General features: G+C 32.4%; 1 protein-coding gene across 1 annotated transcript; it reads right to left on the bottom strand.

Annotated features, from left to right (window-relative positions):
* Positions 1-547: 547 nt before the first annotated feature.
* LOC113394844 (serine protease gd-like) lies at positions 548-24253 on the bottom strand. The gene is made up of 9 exons (XM_026632281.2): positions 23943-24253; positions 6493-6658; positions 5890-6093; positions 5133-5226; positions 3899-4116; positions 2795-2956; positions 1913-2028; positions 1315-1459; positions 548-803 (listed from the first exon to the last, which is right to left on the bottom strand). The coding sequence occupies exons 1-9, from the start codon at positions 24141-24143 to the stop codon at positions 589-591; spliced, it is 1521 nt and encodes a 506-aa protein (XP_026488066.2). The 5' UTR covers positions 24144-24253; the 3' UTR covers positions 548-588.
* Positions 24254-26005: the final 1752 nt, after the last annotated feature.

The following is a 26005-nucleotide window of genomic DNA, read 5'->3' as shown; positions in this document are numbered from 1 at the left end:
ATATTTTTTTTAGTAAACTAACAATGATTATTTTAAATTCAAAAATACGTCGGTTCCCCATGTAGATTTTCCTTTTCCAATTAGAAATTGGCGACCTAAACTTGAACGAATATCAGCCGGATCCATAGACCTGATAGACCTGATTTATAGTTGTTTAGTAGTAGTTTATATTGCGTTATAAAATATTGGATTGACTGTATTCTTATCCAATTTCTAAGCAACTCTAAATTACATAAAATAAATTAAAAAACCAATTTTTTTTTTCTTATTAACAATATATTTAAATCCTAGGTACATATATCTCGAGTTTTTTAATTTACTTTTGAGAATCAATGTCTATCATGTCTACACTTAAAACAAAATTGAAAGGCATCCGTCCAAATCAAATTTCGGCTGCTGTTTTGTCTCATTGAAGAAATTAGTAAAATGTATTTAAGTGGATGCATTCGTTCTGGTCTCCATCAGTTGATTACATACAATCAATGTTACAATTAAATTACTTAACAAGTGGCCTAAATTGGTAAGGTAAATAAACAACACAGTTAAATAAATAGTACTTTAAATTTTATTAAAACTATTGTTCTATAATTAAAGGACGGAATTAGACATAACATTATTAATCCATGGTAAATATTGGGCGGTGTCTGTGAAGACGACGTAATCGTCGAGATTACAGGTGCTTTCACCATTTTCTGTCCACAGTGACAGCGAAACTACGCCCCGGAGTCTCCATCGGCCATTGTCCAGGATGTAGAGACCACCTCCAGAGTCACCTAAACACGGACCGGACCCACTGTGATCTCCTGCAATTAAAACAATATGTATTAGGCATACAAAAATAGCCCAGTAGGCAGAGTTATTGTACATATTAAAAAAAAAAAACAACATTGTCAAAGTCTCGAAAATATAGTTCGTACACATATGCATCGCTTGGTTATACTGATCATAGAGTTAAAGATAATGTGTCCTTAGCCGGATACATTCTGTATATCCAGGAATAACTGTTACCATTTTTAGTAACGTTCCAAGTCCTGGATTATCCGTATGGATGAAGCGACTACCTAAGGCCCAGCGCTGCCTAGGGGCCAAAGTAGTGAGAATATTTTGGTTTTAGTCTGACAAATGGCTTAGGTTTTTTTAAAGGACAAACAACTTCGCACTTTTTACTTCATTAAATACTACTCGTAGCTATCTAATGACCTACCAGCCAGCATAAGGATAGCGAGGGCTCGAGGCCTAGGGGCCTGTACGTGGTTTATTACGACACTAAATTTTGTTACATAAATTGGTGATTATACACCAAATATAACTGACCCGCGCACAGGGTCTTCGTGGAGGTCAGCTTGTGGAACTCGGGCTTGCTGGCCCTACACGTGGCGGTGCTGACGATAGGCATTTGGACCATGCGCGGCTCGCCCTTGCCTCCGGGGCCCATCTCGTTCGCTCCCCACCCTGCCACCTGAAAAATAAAGAATTATTACTACTTAAATAGCTTCAATAGCGCAATGTAATGTAAAAAGTCGCAGGATCGGTCCTGACCCCTTGGCCTATTTTTGTCCAGAGTCCTAAGACAAGTGATCAGCTTAAAAGTAGGGGTAAACAGGAATATTAGTAATTTCTTAATTAATCTGGGGCATTGCTAGTATTGTTTAAAAAAAATAGCAAATTATATGCATTTTATTATGAAATAATTACAAAGATACAGACAGTTACACTATCAAATGAAGTTTTTTTTTTTTAATTTATTTTATATCAACAATCAATGTTTAATGACGCAGTTTTTTACTACGCCATTTTTTTTATTAAGGTTAGGTTTTAAGTATTAGAATAAAAAACGGCTTTGTATTAATATGAAAATCATTGAATACGTATACGTTAATTGAAGTATATAGATATGCAAAAAGTAACTTACTACTCCCGATTTTCCGACAATTCGATTGAGATCTGGACTGCCGCTCCACAGACAAGCTGGCTTGATGAAGTTACTCAGGGGAATATCCTTATCAAGCGTCAACACCAGTAAATCGTCTGAAAAAGATTTGATTTTCCATTAAGTAATTGTATAAGCAAAAGAAAATTTAACTAGGCGTCGCTTGTTAATAATGTAGCTATTTCTCGTCCCGTGACTCCGGTTGCCTGTTAGGAGGGTTGTGTTAGCTTAGGTTATCATAATTTTATAAAATTCTTTCGAATTAGTATATAGTTTTTCTCTAAACTTTAAAATAATTTAGAAAAATAATGAATATTAAACTATGGTTACAAAACGTGTAACTACAGTTTAAAATTTATTAACTACGATCGAATATTAATTGATTATTTCATAATTTTATTCTAGATATTCTATAATTATTTTATCGCGTCCAGATGCATAATCGAATTAATTTTATTTTGATGAAGTTCCCACAATTTAATCATATCGGAATATTAAGAGAAAAAACATCAATATATTAATACTAGCGAAATATTATGAGCTGAACTTTAATCCGAGCAAGCGTTCTCTTTGGAAAAATCTCGAAAATTTGACATGCTTGATTTGTGTTTATATTTCATCTTGTAATCGGCATTGAAGTAAAACATTGCGAGGAAACCTGCACACAGTGGATGATACTCGTGTATTATGTACCCACCCGCTTTGGGCCAGCAGGGAGAGGCTTTTACTCAGCAGTAGGACTTACCATTGTTAAATTTTGGGTGGTGTGAGGTTAGGAATAAAATTAAGAGTTTTGTCTGTATGATGAAAACAATTCAAAACTGCTCATCAAAGCGAGGGGTGACACTGCCCCATAGGGCTTACTTGCGAGGGTGGAGGCGTTGTACGCGTTGTGTATGGAGGCGCCTGTCAGAGTACGAGTGACAGTGATGTCATCGCTCCAGTCCTCTAAGTTATATACGCCTGCCTTGACGACTATGTTCTTTATGGACGTGTAAGAGCTCTTCCGTTGCATGCAGTGGGCCGCTGTCGAAGAAATGTCTTTAATGATACCATCGATTTATCACGTGGAAGTAGAAATGGTACAGCTAGTCGGTTTAACCACAGATTACCGGTACCCGGAAGCGTGATTAAGTTTTGATGTTCTAAATTTGTGTTTGTAATTCTCGTGATCGGCGGTAGAGAGAATCCGTGAGTAAACCTACTATTACTGCTCTAATACAGGTTGTATAAGAGCAGTAGGTGGAATATGCTCAACAATTTACTCCCAGAAAAAAGTGGGGGCGTTAGCACATCGTAGGATATTTAGATGCTGTTACTTTACATTAAGATTCTAGACAATTGGATTGATATTTGAAAATAATACTTTTAAATTTTCAAATCCGGTTCTTTAATAAATGATGACGTCATCCTGACCGATTACGTCCATAGTAGCCAATCTCAAGCAAGACCAGGCAACTAAGCAGGACTTCCTCGCTCTCAACAAGCAGGCTATTTCTATTCAAATTCATTGTATGTAAAAAATAAAATTTCCAAAAAAAAGACCCGCTGAGTTTCTTTCGCCGGTTCTTCTCAGGTCGGAGTATTTTCTTTTCCGAACCGGTGGTAGTTTTTAATTTGACTATCAATAAGCAAGTGTACTTATATATTGAATAAAGGGATTTGAGTTTTAGTTTATGTTTGAGCTGATAACCGATGGGGTGGAATATTCGATACGACCACAATTTTTTGACTTTCCAGGACACGGGAGTGTACATACTTCCAATTTCTTCACTCCGAATTGTGAATGAGAATTTACCAACAGAAAAACTCGATGAAATTTCATCGGCTCGATCTGGGGTTTGAACCCAGGACTTCCAGATCAGCGGCCTTATATCCAGTTACTAGACGAACGAGGCAATAATAAATAATAAACTTTCTAAGACTTCAATGATAAGCAAAAAAATATATACGATCAGTTCCACCAACCTGTGACCACGTGCTTTTCAGATATTAATGTTCCTGCACAAATATAACTCAAACTGCTAAATTTTCGTTTGTAAAGTGCAACTAGCCATGGCCATTCTCCTCTGTCGTAACTTAATCCATTATAAACCAATGGAACATAATCACGAGCTCCATCTCCGCTAATTCCGCATTCTAAGGCATTTAATGAGCCACCAGGTTGTTGAGAGTTTTGTCCTTTACTGTGAGAAATAAAATCATTTCACATACAATACATTGTAATTGTTCAAGCATATAAAACACAACATTTGGTATTAATTATAAGCTAGTCTATTCCCGCGGCTTCCACCACGTTTTGAGGGAAGGAGGGGGGCAGGGTCTTGAGTGCTGCTCGTTCTTACAAAATGTCTAAATATGCGTAAAACGATTAAAAGTAAAGACGGTGAAAAAAAAAATACAAATTAGATTTAAATTGTTAATTATAAGATAGTCTATTCCTGCGGCTTCAACCACGTTTTTAGGGGGGCAGGGTCTTGAGTGCTGATCGGGCTTAAAATATATCTTAGTATGCGTGACACGATTAAGAGTAAAGACGGCAAAAAATACAAATTAGATTAAATTTGTAAAGTTTATTTTATTAAGATTAATTAATTTTAAGTGGAGGGGCGAACCTCCATGAGTATTTATAATAGAATAGATCTATTATAAAGACGAGATAGCTTAAAAACAAGTGAAGAAACTCACTTTCGCATTGTTAATAGTAGTTAGGATTAGGAGCCCCAATTCTAACGAATTAACAGTTTATCGCAATCGAATCGAAATATAATCGTTGCCGTTCAATCGCAACGATCCAGTTGCGATTCGCTTAAAGTTGGATCGGAATACTATGAATATAATTGGATGGGATCGTATCGTAACCGATATAAATAATTACGATTAAAATCGAATAGCATCGGAAACGTATCATTACCGTTATACGTTAGTAGAATTGCCCTCAATACTACAAGACACGGCCTACCCGTGTCTTGTAGTAGTCTTGTGTTGTAGTCACCAAAATGTGACAAAATTAGTCCAATTAAAAGATAAACATGTGTAATTACACAATTTTGCCACTGAGTTTTCTATCCTACCAAAACGTAGGATAAAAAATGATTATATAATAATATAACAGTTATCTTTCCTGCTTGTTTTACTTTTCATTTAAACCGAAGCATGTATAAAATTAGTATTCTAAAACGATAAAGATTTTTATTCTTACTCAGATTGTTTTATTGGCCAAGGTCTTTTAGTAGTCAGCCCTGTTGGTTTACGCGTGGTCCCATGGTATCTTTCTGTGGTTCGCGTTGGATCTTCTAAAATAGAAAACAAAACGACTTGTAATAGCTACCATTTTTTTTGTTATTTTACTTTTATTTAATTATTATAGACTGACATTTATACTGCATATTAATACCGCATTTAGATTTATTAACACAATTAAACTAAAAAAACAGGTAAGCAAAGAAAATAATAAATAAAAATAAACTACACTAAATTAAATAAAACATATTTAAACCTATTTAAAAACAATCGACTGTAGTTTAATATACTTTACAGAATCGTCTGAAATAAATGTAAGGTAGATATAAATAACAACAAAATAAAAAATTCAAACGTGTGATTTTGACACGTTTGAAAATCCTTAACTTAAATTATTTAAGAATAATTAAGTTTTGTAGAACAGAAGTAAAAAAAAATAGTTTTTAAAAAATACCTACAGACTAATAACTATCTGACTATAATAACAAATAACAATAAAAAAAAACATAAATTACTTAATTAAAAAAATAATTTTCTAAAATGTAAAATTGTCTATGTCTCAGAAATAATATGCTCGAAGAACCAAAACTTCCCGCCAAAAAATAAACCCAATCCTCGGCGACAAGCGCGCGTTCTTTTTTTTAAATATATTACGCTACACGGTATTGATGCATTAGGCGGTATAACAAGATTTACATATTTAAAACAAAACTCACCCTCCTCGTTTGGTCGCAATGGGGATTGATTATTAACGTTATTATTTATTGTCTGTAATGGTGGACTTTGCACGTACTGTATTTCAGGAGGGGGTGTTTGTGTTGGAGGATTAATCATTGCATACAGTCCATTAGTTCCCGATTTAAAGAACAACATGTGCTGTAGACTTATCGTTGTGACGTAAGCTGCACCCCCTGGAGTATCTGTAATTATACATTAAAATAATTACCTATTTTTTACTGAATGAACTTGACTGTCTAATGTAGTGACTAAATTATAAACGCCGTCTCAGGTTCGATAATTGGTAACTATCAAGGGTCGGGCGGACGGTCAGTGACTAAGCTTGGAGATGAGTAGATTTTACATTTCTGTGACTTAAATAGCACGTAAAGCCATTGGTCCTATCAGAATCTGAACTCTATCCGGTCGTGTCTGATTGCTGGCTTAATCTTGTGCTTGGGGGTAAAATATTGTTAAGAAATTTGCATACATGTGTCGAATGACATTTCGCCGCATGAAGCCACGACGGATCTTTGTGACTAGCCTTTGGAAATTTTACCAATACAGTCTAGAGATTTCATGTTTTGGTATAATTGTTTTACCTCCAGTTGCGTAACACAATACATTATCATTCACTGTGAGTGCAGTCAGCTTTGGCAGGGGAGAAATGACGGGGAAATTGACTCTGTACTGCAAGGGCACTCCTCGGTTGAAATCTTTAAGTAGGGTGATCTCGGAGCCTATTGGCTGTACGCTACCAGGAAATGTCTGTAAAACGCAAGAAATATAATTAATAAAAATAAAAGGGATATATAAGTATATACATAGCTTGATTGAATTCCATTCAATTCAAAAGAGTCTCGAGATGTTTTGTTCGTATTAAAAACGTTTTTCAATTTATATCAAAGAAAAGGGGAATTATTGTGAGCCAAGCGACCATATTAATCTAACGAATCGTTAATCTTGTCAGTGCTCACCAAATCTTATAAAGCCTCAACAGTTCAACGATACATGTGTCGCTTTACGATGTGAAACTCGCAGGTAAGACCCTGACGCCCAGCATCATATATCCTACCCTACTAGACTCCACTCTGTTAGGAATATGTCAAACCAGCAAAAGCTAGTAAATTTTCGGTGGGAAAATCTTACTCTGTATTTAGATCTATGGTGCCAGAAAGCCATATGAGTAAGCTTTTTTTATGGTAAAGGTTGGCGGAGAGCATATGGGCCACCTGATAGTAAGTGGTCACCACCACGCATAGACAATGGCGCTGTAAGATATATTAACCATTCCTTATATCGCCCATGCGCCAACCACCTTGGGAGCTAAGATGTTATGTGCCTGTTGTAGTTACACTGGCTTACCTTCCAAACCAGAACACAACAATAGTACTGTTGTTTTGCTGTAGAATATTTGATGGGTGGTACCCAGACGGGCTTGCACAAAACCCTACCACCAAGAAAGCTATGTCGGGTACCTCTATGTATAATGATTATTCATTATTTATATATAGTGAATTAATAGTTAAACAAGACTAAAGACTAATTATACCTACAAACACCACGCGACTAGTTTCCACGCGCGTCTTCGGCCGTGTTTGAGGGGATGGTTTGAATGGTTAATCTATGTGTTATTTCAGTCTATAATCTATCTCATTGATAAATTTCATTCAGATCCGTTCAGCAGTTCTGGCGTGATTGAGTAACAAACGTTCATTCATCCAAACTTTCGTATTTATAATATTACTAAAATTCTTCAATATGTTTTTAAAAAATAATAAATATTAGTGTCAATTACATTATGTTCATAATTGTGTATTCTGTGTACGTTATTACTTCTCTATCGTTTGCTTAGTTCCTGCAAATTTGCAGTTTTTTCTATTACTCATCTAATGAGGTAGCGTTTATTGTTACGGCTACGCTACGTAGAATTAGCCCCTTGGTTAGGCACCATCCACACATAAATAAATAACTTTATAATAATGTTAATTAACGTATAATTATTATCGATGACAATGTTATTTTAATTCTTAAAATAAAAATTATAATTATTACTTTACAAATAACAGTATAATATTGCTACACATATATTTAGACATGTTTAAGGCAAATTGATATAAAAATTTATAATCTTTACCGATACCTATTATATATATATAGTATTCGAAGATATTATATAAAATTACTAGTTAATGTGGTTAATTCTGTGTCAATTATCACTTTATCTGAATTGAGTAGACATTATAAATAATGGCTAGATAATATATATAATATCCGGATTTATTACTTTGACTGTAACATATACATTAATAAAGTAGGTACTATCAAACTTTAACGTAATCTTGTAGTGAGTAATATGTTTCATTTATCAAAGTTTTATTTTGTTATAAGCTTGAAATTTTTTAGGCCAAGTTAATAATAACTGAGGAATCTTATTATAGAAACGATTACCGTGCCCCAGGAAGGATGTATTAACTTTGCTAAGTCGGAAACTAGGTTTTATTAGTTTACCTTTCCTCCTCGTGGCTGTACATTCATTGTTTCTTACAAAAACATCTATACTATTGTGAATATACATAATATTGTTGTAAACATGTTGTGAAGCAACTGTAAGTTTTCCCATGTTAATAAAAACATCCCGAAGGAAGTCTCGAGTTCCAAGATTATAAATAAACCTAACCTAACCTAACAGCTGTTTTTTGCAGTATGAAAACAGTTGCAATATCCACAGCATTACCCCAAAGCAAAACGCCGTGAGACATAAAATTATGAACGAAACCAAACTCGATGTTGGTACTGATCGATCAGTATCAACATCAGTTAGTTGTCAAACTTTTCTAACCGCGTCTGCTGCGGAGGAAGTCTGCGATTTAGTGTAATTAGATATATTATTAGCCAAGCATCTATTCAACAATAACATACTTTCATTTCAAATAAGTGCAATAACCCATTAAGTAAATAAACATAGGTACATAAGTAGTAATTTATGAGTTTAACACAGCGGGCCAGTCCCTACGAGGAAAATCGAGTCGTAATCAAGTTATTCACTGATTATATGTTTTGCATACTGATGCGAACACTTAACGCCATTAACAAGTTAAACTACGCGAATGGTATCCCCAGTTACACTTAGTTTTTTTTTATATATCTTAGTTTACAAAAATATATAATTATAATTAAACGAAAATATACAAGAATATAATTATATAAGTACACAGTCAATATCATTTTTTAATTATTGTTTTAAAGGTTCCATTGATAAACTAAAAGTATTAAAATATTAGATATATATATATACATATATGTATAAATATCACACACAGATCCGGGTGCATTTGAGGATAAAACTGGAAAAAACATAACTTAAATAAATTAACATACTTTTAGCCAAATTTACCTAAATTTCGTAGCGAACATTGGCCAATTCATATTTTATAAGACTAATGACATCAAGATATTCCGACAGAAGGATACGCTTTGGCTAAAACTATAACGCACATTATCAATCATGTATTATTGATACACTAAAACTTTAAATGTGGATTTATAAAACTAATATAAGTCTTTAGAAAAACATTAAGTTATGTTTGAATATATGAAACAGTGATAATAATCTTGTGTTTATTATGTCAAGAATATAATATAACCGGTTCAAGTAACCGCTAACTTTATTTACGTTCAGCTTCTCGTCTCGTATGCGCACACTCATTATATATTGTAACGCCAAACAGCAATAATTTTATTGCTGTGTTCCAGTTGCAAGGGTGAGTCAGTGTAAATACATATTCGCATCTGGGAACCTTGGTGGCGCGTTGGTGTTGCAAGGGCTTGTTAACATTTCTTTATAGTGTCATTGTCTATGAGCTGTGATGAACATTTATCATCAGAGAGCCCATTGGCTAATATGCCCCTCTAAATTAAATAACAAAATAAAACTTACCAGCTTTGAGGTACAGCACAAATAAACTATCGAGCTATGTCACGCGGCGCAAGTTTAGTTTTTAGCGAATAATAAAACTTTATACGTATATTTTGAGGCTCACAGGGTTTTTGGCGGATATTACTAAGGTGATAGATGATCTTATGATTTTTTACATAAAGAGATAAAGATAGAACCAGGGCGCAGGGGTCATGATTCTAATACAAATCGCCGAAAGAAATACTCTCTAAAGTCTACCGTGATATAGGGCTTAAACCGGTTTTTCAAAACGACAACAGTATTAGTTTAAGGTTTAACAGACAATGATATTACCATATTCATAATATAATCATATTATTAATATAAATAGTATTATTTACATCGTTAACCCATATTATGTGTAGGTACAACAACAACTTGAAAATGATATATGACTATCAATACTCTTTATTCTAGTAGTTGTCTTAAATAATAACTTTTTATCGTCATGTTACCGGATCAAATTTAATGTAAACCTACTTTTAAGTATTTAAATGGTACATGAAGCGGGCAACACCAAATTCACCAATGAATTTATAGGTATTAAGCGAATTCGAAGTGCCTTATTTAGGTCAAGTAACGTTACGAGTTGGCCCGTCGCTTGAAGTGAAATTATTTTTGCAAGTGCAACTTTAAAATTCTCCATAACTTATTCATTTTTGGAGATATTTTATGATTCATTCTCGTTTCATGTGAAACGGTTATTTGCGAGCTTTCATTCGTATTCCGGGACGGCAAATGGCAAACATAAACAAACCTTAGATTTATTATTTAACGTATTCCAATGGAATTGTTCACTTCTATGCTATATTTTAGAAGTTGCAATTATAACTTATTTTGAAAAAATCTAAAAAACGTGATAACTCAAAAATGGTTCACTTTTGCATCATGCACATTGAGGTTAAAATTATTGCAAATAATCACCCCTATCACCTCCTAACGGGAATACGTCGAATTACCATTAACCCTGTATAATAGAAAAAGTCTTAAAATTTTCGGATAACGCTTGAATCTTTAGGAACTTTTGTATTATAAGTATTTTTTTAAATATTTATACAATTTTTAAAATCATTAAATTAAGAAAATAATTTATTCGTCATTGCAAAGTTATGTCGATCAGAAAAATTTACATCTGTCAAAAAGATCAAGATATCTTGTACAGGGTATAATGTGTACTATTTAACATTAAAGATTTCATTTAAATAAGGTTTAATCATTATGGCGCCAAATTTAGATGAGTGACTTGCAGTTTACAATGAAATGATATCAAAACAAAACCTGCCATAAGTTTCGAAATTCTTAAAAAATCTTTTGAATAAACGCGAAGTTTCGCGGGAGACCCAATAATACACTTTATTAACATTAACTCTATATTTCTCATTATTTTAAGTTCTTTAACGATAAATGATAAATATTACAATAGTAATCGTTAATTTCGATTTCGGTGTTTCAAATATAGAATCTGCATGGATTAAAATCTGTCATATGTTTAACCTTTGGGAAATGAGGTTAAAACGTAAGTTAGTCAACCTCATTTCCCAAAAGTGCAGTTTTGGTGCTTTACCGTTTCTTTTTTGCCGTTAAAGATATACATTTACATATTAATAATGTACATTTAAACTTTGAAAGCTATCCATTTCAATCGCACTTATAATAATTATTTAAATTTTTTCCATGCGTACTATAATTGTGAGCAAAAGCCTCATTTCTCCATATCCTCTTTAGTGGTTTGGAGTTTATTCCTCAAAGCTGCTTCAATTCGGGTAAGATGAATTAATCGTAATTTCATAAATTTGTGTAAAGTATAAAAAAAGTAAAAAAAAAGTATAATTACTTTTTTATATGTTTTTCAAATTTTCAATTGTAATTTATATACAATTAAAAATTAAGCTTAAGATTTTTTTTAATTATATAGTTACTGTGTATTTTTTATGACATCATATAAAATCGATATCGTAATATGGTATTCTTGTGATATGATTTGCTTTTTTAAGACGGCCTCAATCCAACCATACGAAGGTATTTCCGTTTCTGCTTCTATATATATCGTTGCCAACTATCCTGAGAAAATTACCCAGTCTAATTACTTTACCAATTAATTTCTTTATATTAACAACAAATGAACTCGTATATTAATCATCGGATGATTAATATAACGAGGAAAATTGTTGCATTGAAAACATACTTGGCAATTGTTGTATAAATTTAATATTGACATGATCTCAATAACTCGATAAACTATATTGTCGATTCATCTGTCAGACACAAAGCTCTCGGTGGCACAATACAGGGCCGGATCTACCATATGACTTTTTGGGTTTCAGCCCAGGGCCCCGTGGATTCAAGGGGGCCCCAGTTAAGTCAAGTCAAAATCAAAAATAGACGATAATGCGAAAGAATCCATAACTTTATTAAATTAAACAGATCGTATGGTTTGCAGCCCTGAGAGTCCTGCAATTAATCAAACCCAATCAATTAATTTAATTCAAGTCTACGTTTAGATATGTCTTAGGTGGCCCTAGGTTGTGTTAGCTCAGGGCCCCCTAAACTTACGGTACGGCCCTGGTTCAATATATACTACGAGTGAGTCAGTGTAGTGTGTATGTTATAGGTACGAGGGATATAACATCTCAGGTATCATATTGGTAGCGCATGGACGATGCAAAGAAAGTTTACGAGAAGATCACTTACAATTAGGTGGCCCATTCGTCTGACATATATCGTAAAAAAAAAAACAGAACCCGATTGCATAACTTATTGAAATTATTATTACTCGCGAGTCCCAACAGTGACAGCCCTACTGAATTTGTCAACGTCACGGCGCCGGCGCGTCGGTGCGTAGATATCTTAGAGCTGGACACGTGACAAGCGAGTCTTAAAACTAAATTATTTCGCTAAAATTCAAACAAAATCAGTCTAATTAATAAGCCATCATCATTTCGTAATTTATTTCATGCATCCGATTACATAATATGCTGAAGAATATTTAAATTGATTTGGGTTTTCAATAAAGAGGTTTAATTTTCTTAATAAGATAAAAGACAGATATATTTCTTTAAACAAAATGTAAGAAATTTATTCTGATTTTCTTACATATGATTTATATGATTTAATTCCTATTGCTTCTTCTAATTCCTTTGGAATCGCAATATCCTTCTCCAGTCCTTTGTTTAACCTGTGAGTAAAATACTATGACATATCATAAATAACAAAAATATATTTTGTTTAAAAATAGAAAATCATCTTTTTGGCCATGAATATATGGCAAATGCTATTGCGTCATCAGGAATTTATTTTGTATATCCAATGTTTTGAATCATAATTTATTTAGCACGATTTCCTTATAAGATGATTAGATACCTCCGTGACAACTTAAAAAATATTAAACCGGCCGATTATCGTAAAATACTTACACAGTAAAATAATTTTAGTTGGAACATGTGTATAAATACAACATTAACGAAATCCATGCATAAAATTATCATTCTTGTTTTATAATTTACAAAAAATCTGCATAAATTCGTTACGATAGAGTTATTTTAATCTATACTATAATTAAAAATTACCAACAACCATGTAATGTTTGATGTAAATAGTAAGAGATCTCCCGAGGTTCCAGTAAATGTGGGGGTACTTCAGGGATCTATTGGTAGTCCTGTTCTCTTCCTCTTTTACATTAATGACTTGCCATGTATGTTCGGAGACAAACATGAGATTGTATTGTTTGTCGATGGTACCTTAAATTGAGCAGACGTCAATTGTCACTTGACGAGCAATGGGTCTGCATGTTATTCACCGATGAATGTAGGACATATGTAGATGTAGAGTCGAAGAAGAGTCTGTGGTGGACGTGATAGATAGATAGATATATGCTTAAAGCTGCATTGTGGTGCGCGGTGGCATTTCGTTAAAATGGTAATAGAGGTGGTTTGACAGCATAACTATATATAAAAGAGGCTTTGAAGCTCAGGTGATACCTTACATGGGATTAGCAGGCGTAAATGTTACTGTAATGCAAGATGCATACTTGATACCAATCCGCTGCACAAGTTCGACAATATTGCGAAGACATTGGGATAATTCTAATCGATTGGCCAGCACGCAGCCCGGATTTTAATCCCATTAGTCATGTTTGGGACAGTTTAAAAAAGGTGTATATCTGAAAAATCCTGTGCCCACAACAGTGGCAGTATTAAGAAAAGCGATTTCACAAGAATGGAATAATATTCCGCAAGACCATTTAATAACCCTAATGAAATCTATGCGGAACCAATTAGAATCTTCAATAAGGGTACGTGAAGACGATACACCGTATTAAAAAAAAAAAAACTGAGCTTGGACTTTTTCTTTATTAATATTATATATTATAAAAACAATTTTTTCAATAAACCAACTAAAACCAATTTCATCATTAACAAATTTATCGTTTTTGTTCAAAAAAATTTAATGGTTTTTACTGACTACAAACACGTAGTATGCTATGAAATTAACGAAACAAATGTAGGTTACAATTTAATTTAACAGGTGTGGATGTAGCGCGACTTGTATACTATAGTAATTTTGACAGTTTAATGTCTTATGGCTTTTTACTTTTGAGTAATGCAGCCGATATAAATACAAATTTTGTCCTACAGAAAAAGGCTAGTACCGCAATTTATAACTTGGACCATAAAGCTTTACTAAGTAATAAATTAAAAAAAATAAAGTATTGACTGTCGCTTCTCAATACAGACTTGATAGTGTAATGTGTGTTCGAAAAAAATGAATGAATTTACTAGAAATTGTGATGTGCGCGCTATTTATAAAGGAACAAACATAAACATGTTACTCCTGTTACCTGACTACACGGGGTTTGTAATGGTTGACAGTAAAATGATTGTTACTTATTTATATCGAGTAAGAATCGTATCTCTTAAACAACTTGTTCATTTGGATCAAATTTGCTCACATTTTTCCCAACACAATTCACTTTTAAGGTGAAATATACACTTCTAAACATTTTAGTACTCTTTTATTGAAGAAATTTCAGAAATTCTATGTAGCAGACTAGTGTTTGGAAGTTGACAGTACTTACTCTCTAGGGAAGAGTCCCAAGAAAGCAAGTACAGATCCAGCGCCTAGGTCTTTTGCATTCATGTTGGATTTGTTGTCTCATGGATTAGGAGCTATTTGTCCTTGAACATATGCATGAATCGCTCAGGAAGTAAGGAATGATATACCTTCATTCAGATCATTAAATATAAGATAACACCTTAATCTAATAACATAAATTTAAAACAACGATTCAAAAAAAAATCGAAGAGCCAACTCGAATAAAGTATATTTTGATTTAGATGTACGAGATACACTTAAAACGATTTATGAAAAAGCTTTTCTACAAAGATATAAAACAATTGTATTGTATTTATACACTAACCAATTATATAATCGAAATATGATTATTAAAAAAAAAAAATCATAGCTACGTTAGTACACATTATTATCACTGGCAACCCAGTCGATTAATGTGTTGAATTTTTTTTAAAGGAAATGCGGTGACCATCCAACTTATGTTCACTTAATATTTATATTTTTACATACAATAAGTATATTAAATAAAAATAAAAACATTCTTGATTCAAGTAGACTCATAAAACACATTTGAATCAACATCATACGATATTTAATTAAATGGAAAACTAACACCGGATCGAAACGTAGATTCCGGCAAGAAACGCAATCATTATTCTTTTCCACCATTTTGATTTCAGAGTTTATGTCAATGAAATACTTAATTTTTTAAATATCGCTTAGGTACACGTTTTTTTATCATTAGCATATTAATTTATCATTGGTTTTTTTTTTGACATGAGATATAAATTTATTAATACGTAAAGATGAAAACGTGGAATCTTATTAAAGATACGTATATCGTTTCTCAGGACGGACATATTGAATTTGAGAATTTTTATACCTACTAACGTATAAAGTTAAATACGATCTTGTAAAAAACGAAGTTTTACGACCATCAATATTCGTTAATACGATTCTTTATGTGTGTGATTTTTGTTTGTAGTATACTTACCACATGTAGTTAACACACATACATTGATATATCGATTGAGGAAAATATGTTTTAAATACCTATAATAAACAGTTACATTTTAAATTGCTTATTCACTCCACAAACGCTTGATTTTCAATCAATATTATAATTCATTTTTAGCTCAGCGGTAGAGAAAAATAAAAAAAAACAAAATGGGAAATATCGTGTCCTATTGAATTATTATTATGTATTTCGTACTCACTATTTAACAGGAGGGCGATTCTACTAAATCAAACCGGTTATACGACACGTCATACTTCGAAGCCTTATTATTCATTAAAAGAGTACTTTTTAGAAAAAAACGCCTGGATTTAGGCTCGGGTTCCGTCACAGGACACTAATTATTGTAAAAAAATAGCACTGTAAATCTGTTTATTTGAAAAGAGCAACTATGCGAGTTTCTTGCCGTTTCTTCTCGCTGGAGGCTGCTTTCCGAAACGGTGGTATTTTAATATTGACGATTCAAAAACGCTTCGTTTTGAAGTTTACTTGAATAAAATTGATTTGATTTGATTTGATTTGATTTGAAGATTCCTCAACAATAAACCTCAGCTTAATCGTAACCGAGGATAATTGTATTTATTTATATCGTCTATAATACGATACTGATTATTCCGAACAACTTCGACCGAACCGCAAATTTGTGTTAGTAGAATAGGAAAACGCCTAACCGATAACAAATGCGACGTGCAATTACGTTTCGATTCGATTGTGATAGAGTGACAATTCGTTAGTAGAATTACCCTGATTCACTGTCCAAACAGCCGACACAATATTTAAACAATAATCATGAATCAAACGTGATACACGGAACAGATAGGACTAGAAAAGGGTTAACAAAATTTCATGAAGTGCCAGTTGCTCCAGAGGTTTTAGATGCATATTTTTTTAAAGAATACTAACAGTTGACATGTCTTTCTCCTTAGTTAATCTCGTGTTAGGACAGTAGCGGATGAGTCCAGGATGTAACTGATACTTTTACAAGTTCAATATGAATACTTTCTATATTCATTAAAAATTTAATTTATTCGTTGCACCGAAAACAAGCAACTAATTGTCTCCGAGGATGCGTACGATACACTGCACAATGCAAGTGTATTATTGGAAGGTACCTATGTGTGTGTTCTAAAATAAATTCCCACGCTTACAAACTACGCTCTTAATATGATGCATATTATAATAACAATTTCACGCAATTTATTTATAAAAAAGGCTTTAAGGAATATTATTATAGAAGTAACCACTTTGCCCAATTGACGACCTCCGTGGTCGAGTAGTGTGTGCACCGGTTTTCATGGGTACGCCATTCCGAGGTCCCGGGTTCGATCCCCGGCCGAGTCGATGTAGAAAAAGTTCATTAGCTTTCTATGTTGTCTTGGGTCTGGGTGTTTCTGGTAACGTCGTTACTTCTGATCTTCCATAACACAAGTGCTTTAGCTACTTACATTGGGATCAGAGTAATGTATGTGATGTTGTCCAATATTTATTTATTTATTTATTGTTTATTTAATAAACATATTAATTATCTATAAGATTTAAATCTTAATATATGATCACTAGCTACCCGTCCCGACTTCATACGGCCACAATAGAGGGTCTATATTAAACCTTTAGATTGAAAAACAAACATTTAAAAAAATCTTTGTTTTTCCGGCTAGGAAAGTATAAATTCTCTGCTTTTCCTTACTATAATATGCATGTATTATACATATAAACTTTCGTTTTGAATATCTCTGTTCATTGATGAAAACCGCCTTAAAATCCGTTCCCTAGTTTAAAATGTCTAAACGTCAGAGTGCTACAATATTAGTATGTTATGCCGGATGCCCTTATAACATGTGTATAGAAAAATAAAATAAAAACGAACATAACTTAATACATGTACATTGTACGTATTCTGTTTTAACATTACAAAACTAATCAATAGCATTACTTGTCACGACATTTTCCTCCTAGCACGAGACAAATTATACGCATCAATTAAACACTTATAACTAAAATGCGCTTTCCCGATTGTTTTAGACACGCGACCTCGATTGTATTTTATAATATTACATCTATTGGGCCACCTTGGCATTGATATAGTGCTCGTTTTATTTCCGTGTTTATATTTAAGTTATTTATGTTTAAATTGAACGCGTCCTATCAGCCCGTATTTTTCAAACTCAAATTCAGCTCAAACTCAAATTCCTTTATTCTATATAGAAGCATTATACATACTTATTGATAGTCAAATTAAACACTACCACCGGTTCGGAAAAGGAAACACCCTGACCTGAGAAGAACCGGCGAAAGAAACTCAGCGTGTCTTTTTTTTTTGTCAATCTAATCGACAAGATATTGATGATGTCCTCCTGACCGATTTCAGTCAGCGCAGCGCAGGAGATTATAGTGTACAGGTGTATACGCAAAAATAGGTGCACTCTCCAATCCCTCACCCTCACAATCCGATCGGATATCAAATCCTTCATGACTAATAGCTTTTACAAACTTTCCGAGACACGGGAGTACCTATACGCACTTCAAATTCTAGACTTCGGGCTGCTACTGAGAATTTTGTTCATCAGAAAAACAACTTTTTATCGTATCGGCTAGAAATATAACCAAGGACCTCGGTATCTGCGATCTTATATCTAGCAAATAGACCAACGAGGTAGAGAAACCCAATTATTTTAATCAACCCATTAATCTACTTAGATTCTGACGTATTGTATATTACCCATTATATAATATTATATATAATCCAACTATAGCTATAGTTGGGTTTTGCCCGGTTTCTCTACGTCTAAAGTAGAAAGTTGAAAATACCCAATAACAAATACCGACCGTAATTTAGTAAAATTAAATTTAATATATTTTTATTTACGATTAAAATAACTTATCCAACCGAATATAATTATGATAAATAAAAGGATATAGAGAACTTAAAATTGACAAAAAAAATTTGTCGTCTTTTAAAAAACAATAAATATCAGATAAAAGGTATCTCGAAAAGTAAAGGTCATGATTTGCACTGCCCTAAATTGGACAAACATACAACAAAACACACGTCGGTTTTGACTCTTATATTTTTTTTTTTTTGTATACAACAAGAAATCACTGAAGCATAACTTGAGTGCAAACGACGCGCCAATAAGTGGTCTTGAAATGTTCATCAAATATATTTCAAAATCAAAGTTAAAATAATTTTATATGACTCAGATGAATATTTGCCTTAAAATGATTCATTACAAATTGTAATTCTGATACAACTATTTTATTTCTGTTTTATTGTTAAATTGATTCCAAATAATCCTTATTCAAGTGGACATGCTACATAATTAATTTGAGTGTACTGACATAAGTACATCTACAGGTCCGAATATAAACTTTACCGAGAAAGAAATAGTTACCCTTTACCAGCTAATAACATATATATTAAACTTTACAGTTTATATCGTTTGTAATTAAAATGAGTATATATACATATATACAGGGAAAAACAAAACAGTTCAGTACCTCTTTATACCAGAGCAACCCGTCTCGGCTTCACACGGGTATAACAAGGGTAAATAAACAACTTTAAAAAAATAACTTGTTTTTTTCGACTAAGAAAGTTATTTTTCTCATATTTTTTGCTTATATATAATGTATACCTAATATAATTTGCTTATTTATAATTTGTAATAATATGCTTGTATTTCATTATCATTACATAGTATAAAACAAAGTCGCTTACCGCTGTCTGTCCCTGTGTATGCTCAGATCTTTAAAATTACACAACGGATTTTGATGCGGTTTTTTTAATAGATAGATTGATTCAAGAGGAAGGTTTATATGTTATAATACATGCACAATATTGTAGAGAAACGCTGATAATTTTAAAGGTTTCTGAAGTGATGTCGTAGATAAATATATTTTTTGCGTTAACATTGCAAACGCTGCCACCTCACACACAACACCTTATAAAGGTATTCAAAAAAGTCCGCGATAGTATGTGTCTATCCCTTAGGGATAACCCGTGATGACCATTTTTTATCCTTTACTTTTTACGAGACCTAATACGAGAAATAGAAATAATAAGAACTTATTTTCGAAGCGATTTTAAGCAATACAGCCTTAATCCTTATCCAATTAAGTATCTTAAATACATTGTGAATTTAATATAGATCAATATGGCCATTTACATCATGTAATTTAAATGAATATTTTCGAAGATATTACAGATTTAAAACGCATGCCGATTATATATTCGAGAATTTTGTTCATTTACATCTAACAGTCATAAAAATTTGCAGATGAGTTACCTAATTTAAATGCCAGCAGAAATCAAGTTTACACAGAAAAATTAATGTGTTTTCCAAGTTGATTACCTTAATTTAAATACTCAGTTTTTACGTCACAAATTCAACATTCCGGTCTTATATACAAAAATAACAAAAAATATTTCATACTTATACACATATGACGTTATTTAATCCAACAGCTTTTTGTATTCGCCGTGGCTCAACAGACTATAACGACTTTACCTCTCCAAATGTTGTTTATTAAAAGTTTATTAACCAATGTCACATTTTCCGAATGTCAAATCAGAGATGAGAAAAAGTGAAATATATTCTTAACTAAATACCTTCTGTACACCGTCGATAAGTAAGGCCGTAAGTTAATATAATTAAAATCTACTTATTTATAAAAGTTGCGATACGTTCACGTTTCTATTCCAACCCAACTTACAACAAACCACAAGTGGATCGGTGCGTTAGTACACTAAGAAAACGGTTAAACGGCAACAATTACATTTCGATAGCCATAAAGAAGTGAAGTCTAAGAAAACTCAGCGGGACTATTCCTTTTTTCAACAAATGCATTTACAATTCAATCTGTCGAAGAATATGACGACCTCCGTGGTCGAGTAGTGTGTACACCGGTTTTCATGGGTAGGCCACTCCGAGGTCCCGGGTTCGATTCTCGGTCGAGTCGATGTAGAAAAAGTTCATTAGTTTCCTATGTTTCCTTGGGTCTGGGTGTTTGTGGTAACGTCGTTACTTCTGATTTACATTAACACAAGTGCTTTAGCTACTTACATTGGGATCAGAGTAATGTATGTGATGTTGTCCAAAATTTATAAAAAAAAATATATTAAAATTTATACCGGGGCTGTGCACATTTCCAAATAATTGATGAGTATTTGAGTTAATGAATTATAATAAATAGCATGCCGAGTTAATCCTGAAATGTATATGAAATGACTTGTTGAATTGAACTTCCTCTCAACAATTCCAAGGAAAATTTTGAGACGCTTTGTTTATCTACTTAGAGCTACGTCACTTGTATAATAACATTATATTTAGATGCAATATAAACTTGTGTATTTATCGCTCTCTTCCTAATAACTATGTATGTAATTGAAGTTCAATTAGAAGCGTCGTATAGTTCAAAGATGCGTAGTTATTAAAACGTAATTAATTTGCAATTGTGGAATGTATTAATCATAGTTTGTATGAAGTCTTCTAATATTGTCAGAAAAAGTTTCATTTTATAAAAAACAATACTTGCGATAAAACTGGAATTAGAAAAAGAAACTCAAGTCAACAGACTACCAGCATCTTGTTCTTTGGCGTTCCAGTTTATTTATAGCACGCTAATATTTATTCGCGTTGTGTAGAAACATCGTTTAGTTACATAAAATGTCTGTGTCATTATTTTTTACTTATAAATTTCCGAAAATTCGAAGACAATTTTACTTAATCTTCATAATTAATCTTTTGATCTTCATCTATATATTTATGTCCAATATATATATATTTAATAGGCATACGACGATAAGTAGTCTCCACCGCCCTAAGACATTAATACTGTAATAAATATAAACCTTCCCTCATATCGCCCATGCGGTTTTGAGAACTAAGTTTTTTTTTTCTATTTTATTAGACGGAGTTTGAGAACTAAGCTGGTATGTCCCTTGTCACACTGGTAAAACTATAGTGAATTCCAATCGAATAAGGAATAAAGATAAAAAAAACTATTGATTTACGTATGCTACGCGATTTGCTAATAGCTCAGCTGTATTGTCAACTATTAACAGTTCTCGACCAATATATCTTTATCTATAGTACCACACTATTCCACTAAACTACTTATATCCACTATAATCTTACTTCCAGTTCCGGTAGAAGTTTCTTCAGCGTTTAAAACTTCTCGAAAATCCATAATTAATTAATCAATATCATAGATTATTGAAGCTCTCAACCGAATGATATTGCGTCAACTCGATGTTAAATGTTGTTTATATATCTTTGTTTTCTTATGGCTGAAATATACTATAAGTATTGTTGCATGGGAATCGAATATATGATGAGAGATATCACCCAGATATCTACCCAGACGGGCTCACACAAAACCTTAGTCACCAAATATTATCCTCTTTATAATTGCGATCGTGCTTTAGCCGTGAACGTGAAGTAAAAAATAGACTAACACGGTTACTCAGACATTTTGAATATTAAAACAGATTAAAAATATAATTTCTAAACTCAGTAAGCGTTTATCACAAACAGAACAGGGAAAACTCTACTAAATTATCAGACATGTACTACTTCTTTTGGATGTTAGTATAAATAAGGAAAATGTCAATATATATTCTAATTCGACGTTACTTAATTACATGAAATGACATAATTATGTGGTATCGTTTAAATCGTTAACTTTTTTTATAATTTAATATTTTTTAAAGGAAGGAAAAAACTGTACACGGATTTTTTTTATATAAATTCCCAGTCAAATTTTATTTCAACACGCAATACAAGTTTTTCTACTAAAGTTAATAATAACAAATTAAAAGCTAATCATGTGTGCTTAGAGTGGGATATTTTACGATTCAATAATTCTGAAACAGGAAATATTGAAGAACAGTTAAAGAATTAATCATACAAAATACTATTGTTTATACATATTATAATTATATAAATGATAATATGAACTCTTTGTTGTTCCTGTATCAGTGAAATGAATTATTATCGAAAACTTTTTATTGGTAGCTTCACTTAATATATGTACTTTGTTAAATGACGATTCAAAAGTGCTTGTAAAAGCCTACTCGAATAAAGTATATTTTGATTTGATTTCATTTAAATAATCCGGCATTGAACTGTGCGACTTGTGTCAGAGTCTGTTGTTATAAAAGTAGTATAGTATATATGTAGTTTTTTTTTAAATTTCTTATTAATATTTCATAAGTTATTATTAAAATTAATAAATCCATGTTATAAATAAATTTCTAATAATTATTCTTATATTTATTCAAATATGATAATAAATATTACATATTGTGATACTTTAGGCTTATTCTGACGTGGTGTGGAGAAACCCAGAATAACATCATCCAGATTAAAATATATATATATATATTTTAATAAAATAAAATGATTAACAGCTATCAAATACACTATTAAAATACATTTAAAAACGAGTTTTAATTCAATCTCTGCAATAATTAAAAGACAAGAATAAATTTATTACATAATATTGTCATACAGGAAAAAATTCAGTTCAAATAGTTAATTACAGTTGAGTTCAATTTCACATTGGAAATGAAATTCTGTTTCAAGATTTATTCCAAACATTTTAAAATCTTGAAAAAAAAGGAGTAATTAAGTCCACAACTCCAAGCATTCAGCGATCATTTATAAATGTGTTCATAAGAAACATAAATTAAAAAATAATAGTTACAATAGAAATATTAAGCATACGATAAACTAATTTATTAAACCTGTAACTTGTTTATCAAAACAACCAAATATATGCGTTACAAGTACATATTAATAATGAACAACTATTTGTTTATCGATCTAAGTGATAATGCTATATATATACATATGTATGTTTTTTACAATAAGTTTTATTCCTTATTTAAATAAGTTTTTTGAATATAATAAATAAATAAATAAATAATATATTTAATGGCAGAATATTTTTTAAGCATAAAAATCTAAGACAAACGTCCATTAAAAAAAAGATAAAAAAGTACTTACTGATGGCAATCTTGCGGCTATTGTGAAATTAGCTCTGACCAGCAAAGAGGGCACAAAGTCGAATGGTTGCAAATTAATCACCCCATGCAATCCTGTACCATCACTTTTGTACTCAAAATACTGTGGACAGGGTGATTTTACATTCTGACCACACACACTCAAAAATCCAACACACACGAAACTAAAGAAGACACGATACATAGTTCTTTTATTATTTTTCGCCGATTAAATATAAAATACGACGCATTTTAATACAAAACATAAACGTGTTCTCAAGTCAAGAGTACGAGATATACTAACGAAGTGTCTTTGTCCGACCTCGCATCCTTCGGACCTGTGAGTGGTGTAGCACCAGCTAATGGACACCGAACCAAACGTAACCATCTTAAATATGACCTTTACTAAATACCAAAAGGAACCAGTTTGGTTATTTTATGTATTTTTTTTTTATTATATTCTTGTATTCATATTAATATTGACAAGTTATAATTTAATGTCTACGTAGAGGTTTTTTTATCAGAACGTAGACAACGTATGAATTGATTTTAATATGTTAATACATATTGCGGAAGCGAACTGATCCATGTTAGTGCGAAAAATTACATCTACAATTTAAAAAAAAGACGTTACTAACGATTTGTTTGTCTAATGAAGCCGTTGATGAGGAGGACAGCAAATAAAAACCACGCGCACGTATCCACCAGCGAGGAGTTTGTAGGGTCATACCTGAGGTTTCCCAATTGTAACACTGCACAGGACTTCGAGCCGTGTCGATATATCATGGCAGTGGTTTTAGAAATTCAAAAATCAAAATATACTTTGTTATAATAAGGCTTTTATAAGCAGTTTTGAATAGTCATCTCACAGAACTGTATTAAACGTAAAGCTACCGGTTCGGAATGTAAATTATACAGAGAAGGACCGTCAAGAAACTACTAAGTTTCTAGACTGGGTAATAACCCAGTTCCGCTTTTCTAATATTTAAAATACAAAGTTATATTATTGAAATACAAATAAATTTATATAATACATCCTGAAAGTCAACAAGTATCAGCACCACCCTTTTGTTGATTTTTGTCCCTTTTTAATAAATGTTTTATTTTTTGTTAACAAAAGATTTCAATTTATGAATCGGCAAAGTCTGCGGAATTTTATTATAGAAACGAATACCTTGCCTCAGGTAGGATTTACTATGTATTAGTGTACCAAATTTGTGAAAAACATCCCGAAGGAAATCTCCAACTCTGGGACCGTAAATAGCCCTCACGGCTCTGTTTATCCCGTGTTCCGATTTGAAGGGTATGTGTAAGATTGTTTTTGAGGAACAAATGACCTACGTGTCACAAGGGGCATAACATCTTAGTTACCAAGGTTGGTGGCGCATTGGTAATATGAAGAATATTTATGAATATTTCTTAGAGTAGGTAGAATGTGTATGGACAGTAGTGACCACATACCATCGGATGACCCTTTTGTTAGTCTTCCTACATATTTACAACACAATAAATCTTTCATCTTTCTTTCAAAACCCCATTATTCACCTCAAAGTGAACTATACTATATTATTGGAGTTGAATTCTACGTCACTTTACGAGTATCATCCTCATTTGATATATGCTATGACTAACGTGGAAGTATATTAATTATGGATTTTACCGGATTGCTTAACCGATCGTTGCAAAATAGCGCTTGATTCTATATTATATTATACGCCTTCAGGCATCGTTGTAAGTTGTAACTTTTATAAATGTGACGTTAATATTTCTGGTATAGTATCATTACGGGTGGAACACGAGCCTTAGATTAAAATTAAACTTTAAATGAACTGATACCATGTAATACTACAATAATATTATACGAATATAACAATAAAAGCCGAAAGTCATACTCTTATTCACGATCCCACGAGGGGCAAGACCGGCCGTGGGACTTGATACGAAAAACGAACTTATTCCGTGATGCATAACCAATGTGAATGTATTGGATACGGTCATAAAACATAAAAATTAAATATAATGACAGATGTAAGTTCGCTTAAAGCCGTCGTGTCAAAAATTATTGCA

This window comes from Vanessa tameamea, chromosome 21, assembly GCF_037043105.1.
Source record: "Vanessa tameamea isolate UH-Manoa-2023 chromosome 21, ilVanTame1 primary haplotype, whole genome shotgun sequence".
Taxonomy (NCBI): Eukaryota; Metazoa; Arthropoda; class Insecta; order Lepidoptera; family Nymphalidae; genus Vanessa; species Vanessa tameamea.
Note: the sequence above shows the minus strand (reverse complement) of the source record. Positions and strands in the feature narration are given on the sequence as shown.